Consider the following 9,527-nt stretch of genomic DNA (forward strand, 5'->3'; position numbering starts at 1 on the left):
CTATTTCAGAGAAAGCTACGATATAACAAATAATTATAATATAAACCGATCCTTCTAGAGAAGAAATATTCAGAATTTTAAACTTCTGATAAAAAGACAGATATATTTCCTTTAGTAAATATAACAAACTCTTTCTGAAGTAGCAGATTTGTTACATGGATGGAAGAAGATTCCCATTTTTCATCCAGCAACCACAAGAAACTGTAGCTAATTTAAAACAAAGACACAAAAGTTAGCTTTATAACCACAGTATCATATTTTCTCAGGGACACTGACCACCACCAGTAAGACACACAGAAAAATTACTCACATCACGGCAACTTTCAGGAAGGTGTATAACATGGTACAGCGAAACTTACTTTTGATGATCTCCCAGTGGTCTTTGTCCAATGGATTTTAATAACGACTCTGGTCGAACTGTTAATTTTGGTGATGTCTTGGGGCTAGTATCAGAGTCACCACTTTCTTCATCTCCCATTGCCTTAATGTAGCTCCCACTTCTCATTCTTCTGCAGGGGATCTCCTCGTCTTTCCCACCAGCTGGGTACCCTCCCCATTCATCCTGAGGTACCTAATGGAGACCACAAAACACACATGTGAAATGTGAATCATTCTTTCATATATTTAAATACATACTTCTGGGTTTTTTTTTGCAAAGACAAGTCATAAATTTTTTATTCTTCAGAAACACATAATTTAGAAAGAAAGCTTTAGGGTCCTCAGACGATTTAATTCCAACTTCAATACTGGAAATTTTCAGTTTATAAATGTTGGAACCTAAGGAACAAACAAGTCATGGCTTGTGAGGTGAGCTGCATATCTATTTGCAGATGTGTTCTTAATTGCAGGAAGTAGTTTAGCTTAACCTCTTCAAAGCTTGCACGCAGATTTTCAGCTGAGAAACAGTAAGTTGATCAGGTGTCTCAAACCTAAAACTAATTGAAAGGTGAGCACTTCAGAGTCTTTTACCAACTCTCCTTACATGGGGCTTTGGCTGCTTTTCAGGAAGATGAATGAAGTATTTAAGCTGAACCAAGCTGTGATTTTGGCATAAATGTTAGGATTCTGATTTAAGGTAAACTTCTGTGAAAAAAAAAAATATGCAAAAGTCGCAATTTGACTTTTTTTCTTATTTAGAAACTGCAAAATAGTTCATAGAGGTTGTAACATATCAGAAACATAGCCAGTTAATTATTAATCCATTTAGTTGATGCTGCTTCCATGAAGCTGAGGTGGTTTTTCAAAAAGTTAAGACTGGTAGTCAGATGACACACAGCTACCAGATGGGCATCTCTCTGCACTACAAACTGGCAGAGAATTGAGCAGGAGTAGCTTTTCCAATCCCAAGTGAAATCAGCCTGGTTTTAAGACTTATGGATAAACTCAGTCAGCCTGTCTCTGCCAGTTTTGCTGATTCTTTGCTTTTTGTTTAATCTTCCACGATGCTGAGTCCTCTGGTCTTAATCCAGAAACGCACTTAAGCATTTACTTAACTTAAAGGATATAAGCAGTTCTCTGAAATCCATTATAATGACTCATGGTTAAAAAGAAGGATGGGACAGAATACATCAGTGGACCAGAGCTGATGCACTTGGCAGCACCAAATCCTTTATAAACATAATGACTTCATATATATTAAACAGTACAATGGCATTATTTACCAATATACTATAAATCTGAACTTCCAGTTAAACATACATTAAGGAGTTTCTGCAAAGCAGGATGTCTAATAGACTTTCAAATCAAGCATATTTGAGACCTTCTACAGGAAGAGTTCACTGCGGAGCTGTAGCAAAGGCTCCCATTGGTTTCAGCAGCCTTGGAGATGGGATTTAAGTAACTACCACGCTCTGCCTGTCATCTTTACGTCCCTTTCAAGATACACATATTAGCCACACACCAGGTGAACAGACCTGGTGCTTTGAGTACCAGAAAGGGATTAAGGGGCAAATGAAGTTTTAAAAGGGGGTGAACAAGTCAAGATAGAGATCTTAAATTAAAGAAACAATCTCAGGAAAGAAAAAAGAGAGACTGAAGATGAAGTCAGATCAGAAGAGATGAAACAGATCACACAGATCAGAAAAATGTTAGAGACAAATGCCAGAGAAAAAAAATTATGAGTTATATTCTTATACAAAGTAATATGACAGAGCGTGAATCTAAATGAAATATGGGTTAGATCATTCAAAGACATAAACTTTTCATATTATTCAGCTTTGGGTGGTGATTAGAAAGGGAGCATGAAAAATATTCCCAAACCTGAAGCCCGGAAATGTGATATGTCTTCCTCATTTCTTTTCTAAGACCCAGTATGTATGAGATTAAAGTTGGAGGAGGTTTTTTTTTAGATTTTTGAGATTCTAGGATACCTAAAAGGTATTTAAATATCCTCATAGTTGTAATAGCCAGACTGCTAAAATAAACAAAATAAATAGATTTTCTTAAGTTTTTTTTTTTTAATGCCCAGCTGGCAACACCATTAATTGTAAACATTTAAATTAGAGAGCTATATTAAGAAAAATTAATTGATATCATACAGTCATACTCTCACTTTTAAATCTTCTTTATTACTTGTATGTCAGCATAGCTAAAAACAAAATCCAAATGCTGAAAAAACATTTATTGGCATCTACATAGGCACTGTAAGCTTCACTGTAATTTTCTGTACTAAAGCTGAACTATTAAGTTCAGTTTTAATATTCTTTTTTCAAAAAACTCACAACTTTTTCATAAAATAATTATTTTGGCTTGAAATTTCTTTCCTACATTTTAGCTTGAAGATAATTAAATAGAAAGTTTAAAAAGACATCAATCAATAACCTTTTTCTTACCCAAATGCAAAAAAATGATTAGTTTCTCAACTTCCTTTTGTCTGAAATTCCATATTCAAATAAGTAGATAAGGACTGGATTTAAATGAGTAAACACAGGCTTATTTGTTGATTGAAGTTGAAATCTTACTTTAATAGATAGGAATGACTGATTTTTTACATTAAAGTATCTAAAAAATTATGTTTCTTCGTTGTGATAAGGACCTTCATGAAGACAAATCTTACAGTTACGTGTCTTACTATTTTTGTTGATTATGTTTCTTTTGCTTTCTGAATTCTTAAGTTAAATGAATTCACATAAAATCTAAAAACCGAAGAAGCCCTGTTCCACTTGTGCTTGTGATGTGTTCATGGTACACACAAACACACCAAAAATTCCTTTCTAATTAGAGTAACTTGTTGACTATCACAGAAGCATTTATGATTGCAAAAAAACATTACTCACAATTAAAATACGTATATACTTTTACCCTTGAGCCATTCAAAGGAGCAGAATACAATGAATACAAGGAAAGTGCTTCTGGAGCCTGGCAAACAAATTTGACAATGTGTTCTCTCAGGTTTCATTTAGAGCCCAGGAAAACATCTGGAGTCCTGTTGCTGTCTTCAAAAGCCAACAAAAGGGCCCCTGACATTGCTTTTCCTCGTGAACTGAGATCAAATGCAAAATTCGAGTCCCAGTTTGGCCTGGTTCATTGTTTACTTCAACTGATAAATACTTGGAAACATCTTCGCAAATCCAGGCCATCTCAGATCCCAACATAGCTTCAAAGAAAAGCAGAAGTATTATACTAATGCAGGAAAGATTTTTATTTTAAAATATAAACAAAAATGTTTAACAGCATATGTATGGGTCATTAGATGTATATTTTCCAAAACATGAAAAGGGCTTTGCAGCTAGCAGAAATGCTCTCTTACAATAGTTACCAGCCCCTGAAATTCCCATCTGCAGGGCTTGCAGCTGCTAATTGGGAATAATTACCCTAATTATCTACTTGCATATAGTGATGAGTGCTGATATTTATAATGTCTAAAAAGGCCTTCCTCCTGTTCTAGATGTTAACATGAATCCTTGTATATGCAGCTTCTATCCACAGAGGAGTTAGACTGCATATTACCATATGAATTTGCTTTTGTAAGAGCAATGAGCTGACAAACTCTGGATCTTTTCATGTAATTTTGTCACCGGCTGCTCATTTGGTTATAATTATTACAGAAGATGATGAGACTCTTTCATACATTTCATGCACTAATGCTGTGAGCACAACCAGGTTCAAGTAATTTGGGATCTTTTAATTGTTCTGCTGCTGATTCAGAGTGGTATCTTACGTTAGTCACCTAGGGCCAATTTTTTTAAGCACCTGGTACCTAAAACTTAATACGTTTTATGGAGCTGATCCTGAGAATGAACTCCAGAACCTTAGGTAAGACCCCATAAAAAGTACTTAGGAAAGTTAGCTCCTTCATAGTAGTATCCAAAAGGAACCAAAAGGTCACTTTAGTTAGCAACCAAAATGCAAAGCACGAAGAAAAATCTCAAACACTGCTTCTTTCTTGGGTTTATTGTATCTCATTAGCAGCAGAAAGGCCTTTCAGACATTTCCCTTTCACAGCCTAAAACCATCCTCTGAAGAACATACTCTGATGCTGTTTTTGAAGAACTGAGCAGCCTTATTCTTTCCTTTCATGACAAAATGGCTGTTGAAGTGGAAGACATTACTGCTTCTCTTCTAATCAATAGTTGGAGTGCTTGGGAAGGAGAAGACTTAAAGCTGATAACGTGGCCAGCAGGTTGACAGGATGACTCTACCCATCTACTCTGCTTTCATGAGACCGCACCTGGAGTGCTATGTCCAGCATTGGATTCCTCAGCACAGAAAGAACATGGACACATTGGAATGGGTCCAGCAGAGGGTGACAAAAATGATCAGAGGGCTAAAGCATGTCTCCTATGAAGACAGGCTGAGAAAGCTGGGATTGTTCCTTCTGGAGAAGAGAAGGCTCTACTGAGAGATTATAGCAGTCTTCTAGTACCTGAAAAGGGCCTACAGGAGAGATGGGGAGGGACTCTTTATCATCCCTGATGAGTGCAGGAGTGCAGTGATAGGGAGTGCAGTGATAGGACAAGGGGTAATGGTTTTGAACTGAGAGGCGAGATTTAGATTACATATTAGGAAGAAATTCTTTACTGTGAGGGTGGTGAGACACTGGAACAGGTTGCCCAGAGAAGTTGTAGATGCCCTATCCTTGGAGGTGTTCAAGACTAGCTTGGATGGGGCTTTGAGCAACTTAGTGTAGTGGGAGGTGTCCCTGCCTATGGCAGGGAGGTTGGAACTTTATGATCCTTAAAGATCACAGAATCTTCATGGTTGGAAAGGACCTCTGAGATCACCAAGTCCAACCATACACACACAAAAGACCCCCACAATCTCGGCCACTAGGGCATGCCCTGAAGTGCCATACCTACATGTTTCTTAAATACCTCCAGGGATGGCGACTCCACCACCTCCCTGGGCAGGCTGTTCCTCTCAGTAAAGTAATTCCTCCTAATATCTAACCTAAACCTCCCCTGCTGCAACTTCAGACTATTTCCTCGGGTCCTGTCATTACTCCCTTGGGAGAAAAGGCCAACCGTCATCTCTCTACAACCTCCTGTCAGGTAGTTGTTGAGGGCAGTGAGGTCCCCCTTCAACCTCCTCTTCTCCAAACTAAACATGCCCAGTTCGATTTCCCTGCTCACAGCGCACAGAGGTGCTGTCTTTGCTGTCCTCCTGCAAGAAGCAACATTCCATGCTGCCCCTCACCTGGACGGCTGTGTGTTTCTGTGGCAGGTCAGTTTGGGTCGCTTCATTCCCTTTGACTGTGGCTACGGACCGAGTGGAGACCATCTCTGGATGTCTTCTTCCCAGCCTGCTCTCCACTCACCCTCCACCGTGGCCGCACACCTCAGACCAACCAAGGAGCTGCTCTCACCGCCTTTAAATCCCCGCGCGGCTCCTGGCTGCTGCAGACTTCCTGGTTGCCACTGGGGCTGTGGGTGGGGGGGCGCTCCCCGAGCTCTGGTCAGCGCTATCCAGGCCTCACCTGGGGCTCCCCTCAGGCCTGGCCGGCTTTAGGGTCCCTTCCCACCCAAACCGTTCCATGCCTCTGTGCATTCTATGCATTCTGTGCTACGGCTGCGGCTGTGCCAATTTCAAGGTCCCCAAGATGGGCTCCCCAGTTCAAGAGAGACAGGGAACTACTGGAGAGAGTCCAGCGTAGGGCAACTAAGATGATTAAGGGATTGGAGCACCTCCCTTACAAGAAGAGGCTCAAAGAGCTGGGGCTCTTTAGCCTGGAGAAGAGAAGGCTGAGGGGAGACCTTGTTAATGCTTACAAGTACCTAAAGGGTGGGTTGAAGGAGGATAGAGCCGGACTCTTTTCAGTGGTTCCCAGTGACAGGATGAGGGGCAACAGGGACAAGCTGGAACACGGGAAGTTCCATTCAAATATGAGGAAGAACTTCTTCCTGGTGAGGGTGGCAGAGCCCTGGAATAGGCTGCCCAGGGAGGGTGTGGAGTCCCCTTCTCTGGAGATCTTCAAGCCCCGCCTGGATGCTCCTGAGAGATGTGCTCTGGGCAGCCCTGCTTTGGCAGGGGGGTTGGACTGGATGATCTCTAGAGGTCCCTTCCAACTCTGACAATTCCATGATTCCATGATAAATTAACTGGTATAATCTCCTTTTTTTAACTCACGGCCTTTTCGTGAAGCACCCACAGATTGCCTGGGGAGGGGGATGGTTCAAGGAGAAGCCCTCGGTGTACAAGAAAGGGTGTGTTGCAGCCTCCTGATCCAGGCCCTTACCTGGAATGAGGGAGCTTAGTTATAGTCCCTGGGGGCCAAACGCTCACATCGATTTTATGCGAAAGGGTGTTTGGATAAAACTTAGGAGCACCCTCACAAAGAAAGTGCCTTTGCTCCAAACTGCCTCACAGCTGGTTACTCAGAGCGCAGTTTGGGGAACTGAGAAGACAGGGGTTTAACTCCATACAGGCTAAGGAAGAAACTGGACTCGCATCTTGACAGTGGGTATTCTAGAAACTTTGTTAGTATGAAAACAAATTTCCTTGTTTTAGAAGAAAAGTCACTATCCTTGTATTTTGTTAGAAGTCCTTCCCATTGTGCAACTTGGTCGTGCTCAGATTAGACCTGTCAGAAGAAGACAACCCCTGACTGGACTTTGGCAGTGAGTCTGTCCCCTGATTCTCAGATTGCATGGATTCTGTGTTTAAGCAACAGCATGTGGTCAGGGAAAACAGGAGTGAATTCAGCAAACCTCCAGAACAAACTAGGAATCATGGAATTGCTGATGTCAGAAGGGACTTGAGGTCTCTAGTCCAGCCTGCTCAAACCATAGTCAGGTACAGCAGGTTGCCCGGGACTGGGTCCAGCTGGGTTTTGAACATTTCCCAAGATGGAGACTCCACAACCTCTCTAGACAACCTGTTCCAATGTCCGATCACACTCAGGGGAAAAAGTTTTTCCTTATATCTAATCAGAGAGAGGTAGTTTAGGTTCCCATTCAGGAACTAGTGCTAGCAGTATGAATAGCCAACCTTGTATGTAAGAACTACTGATGTGAAAACTAGAAGAACCAATGAAATATTAATTCCTCTAGACTTTCACTGCTGTTAATTCAAGGGGTTTTTTATTTCAGTTTAGGATTTGGTTAAAGAAGTCAAACTGGCAACAGCTGCAGCCATTTCAAACCAGATCTGCTCCTGTTGTTCAACCCAATTCTATGGCATTTGCTCCCAGCTCCCAGAATTTTAAAGGTATTCCACCACTAAACTGCTGATCTGCTTAAAATCTGGCATATCACTTTACTATCTAAAATGAAACATTTCTAAATATATAGCTTCAGCTGAGGGAGCTGACTATCACTTCTTCATATTTCTCATTCTCAAAGGTTAAAATGAGGATTACCTACCTCATAGGAGTCCTGTGAAATTTAATTAGCATGCAGATGTAAAAAGCACTGAAATAGTCATTATGACCTAAATCTTATTATAGTAATATAAATTTCACATTTTACTAGAAGCAGAAGCTGTCTGTGCATGAAATTAGAGTATAGATGATATGAAAAAGGATAAGATATGAAACACACATAGTAGATATGTAATTTTTGTAATTTTCTGCTTTCTCAGCCTGGTCAAGAAGATGACCCACCACCTCCCAAAAAAAGGACTCAATCTGAAATATAGGTAAGGGATTTTCTCTTAAATCATGCCTTCTTCAAGAACCCTCAGAAAAACAGCCTTTGTGCACAGCTGCAAGTAGATGAGTTGTCACCTGCTGGTGACAATCTTGCAAGGCAGACAGAAATGCTTTTTAGCATGGTAGAAAGTTTCCTTGATAATATAATGGGAGGTGGGAGCTGGACCTCCTGTGTTTCCAAGAATTTAGCTTAAGAAGGAACACTAACCAATTACTAGAATTTTCTTCTGAAGTCAATGACACTAATGACATTCCCCCATTTACTGGTTGGGGACTCTAGACCCTATTGGTGTAGCTTTTTTGCAGTATCTGAAAATAAAATTTTGTTTCGTCAGTAGCTAACCTTGTGTCTATACCTCAACACCACTGTCAGTGCATATTTTTAACTATTTTTTTCTGTGGGTTATTTTAATGTGCTGATTCATTGTTCAAAGAATATGAATTATACAATGAAGCCATTCAAAAATCGCTACAAAATATGCCAGGGACTCCTCCTCCCCAGTAACAATGCCAATCCTCTCAATTAGCTTTAATTTTCATGAGACACCTCCTACTCCCTGAACTCCTTGAGAGCTCAGAAGCACAGACAGTTCTTGTGGCATTTCCTGGAAGTCCGTTGATGCTGTCCATCAGGTTTCCTGGTTTGAGCTCAAGGCAGGAGCTAATCTGAGAAAGAAAGAGGTATCTTTGACTTGCTGCCATTCTCTCTAGTCTGTGCTATGAACAGCTATGGTATCACAGGAAGAGGAAGAAAAACATATAGATCCCAAACTATATATGCTTTATGCTGGGTTGAAAACAACATGAATTCAGGAATTTGGGAGTTGGAAATGGACTGGGAAGCCATGCAGGTCATAGAACACAAACATAATATTCCATCTGGGAGCTGTTTGAATACACCAACCAGTATCAGAATTATCTACCTCCTGATTTTATTTTTTCATATGTATTTTTTTCCAAGCAAAGCTGCACTGACTGCTGCTTGATAGAAAGAAGTTTTTTCATCTACATAATACTTCATAACTCTTATCTCAGCAGTGATGAAATCCAAAAGAAAGAAGAACCAGCACTATGTTTCCTAACAGGTTCTCCAGCAACAAAGTGAATTGTAATCCGAGGATGGTTAAATACTGTAAATAGTGTTGCGAGGACTCTGGGGCTTATACTGTTTGGATGAATATGGGCCAAATGCCCACCTCATGACCGGCTGTTCTCGTACTGCTGGCAAAGACCCCTGCAAATCCTCTGCTACGTTGCTGGGTCTCTGTGGGAGCCTCTGGGCTCTGTGCTGCTTTGAGATGGTGGAGCGAGGTGCAGTCAGATGGCAGTGGTGGGCTTGTCCACGCTACAAGTGATTTTTCCTTGTTAATCCTGGAGCTTACTGAGACCTTGTGCCAGAACTTTGATATGAGATGAGCTTGGACTGAAGGGAGGGCTTGGC

At 40.8% G+C, this 9,527-nt stretch overlaps 1 protein-coding gene across 10 annotated transcripts in view; it reads right to left on the minus strand.

The window, feature by feature from the left end:
• The window catches only part of DLGAP2 (discs, large (Drosophila) homolog-associated protein 2), a 409,096-nt gene that overhangs the window by 74,069 nt on the left and 325,500 nt on the right, over positions 1-9,527 (minus strand). For all 10 annotated transcript variants that reach the window (XM_014948945.1, XM_014948944.1, XM_014948948.1 and 7 more), the window contains one exon: positions 360-571. In XM_014948945.1, coding sequence (XP_014804431.1) covers positions 360-571 — 212 coding nt within the window. The remainder of the gene's footprint in view (positions 1-359; positions 572-9,527) is intronic.

The sequence above is a fragment of the Calidris pugnax genome, unplaced genomic scaffold, assembly GCF_001431845.1.
Source record: "Calidris pugnax isolate Ruff unplaced genomic scaffold, ASM143184v1 scaffold141, whole genome shotgun sequence".
Taxonomy (NCBI): domain Eukaryota; kingdom Metazoa; phylum Chordata; class Aves; order Charadriiformes; family Scolopacidae; genus Calidris; species Calidris pugnax.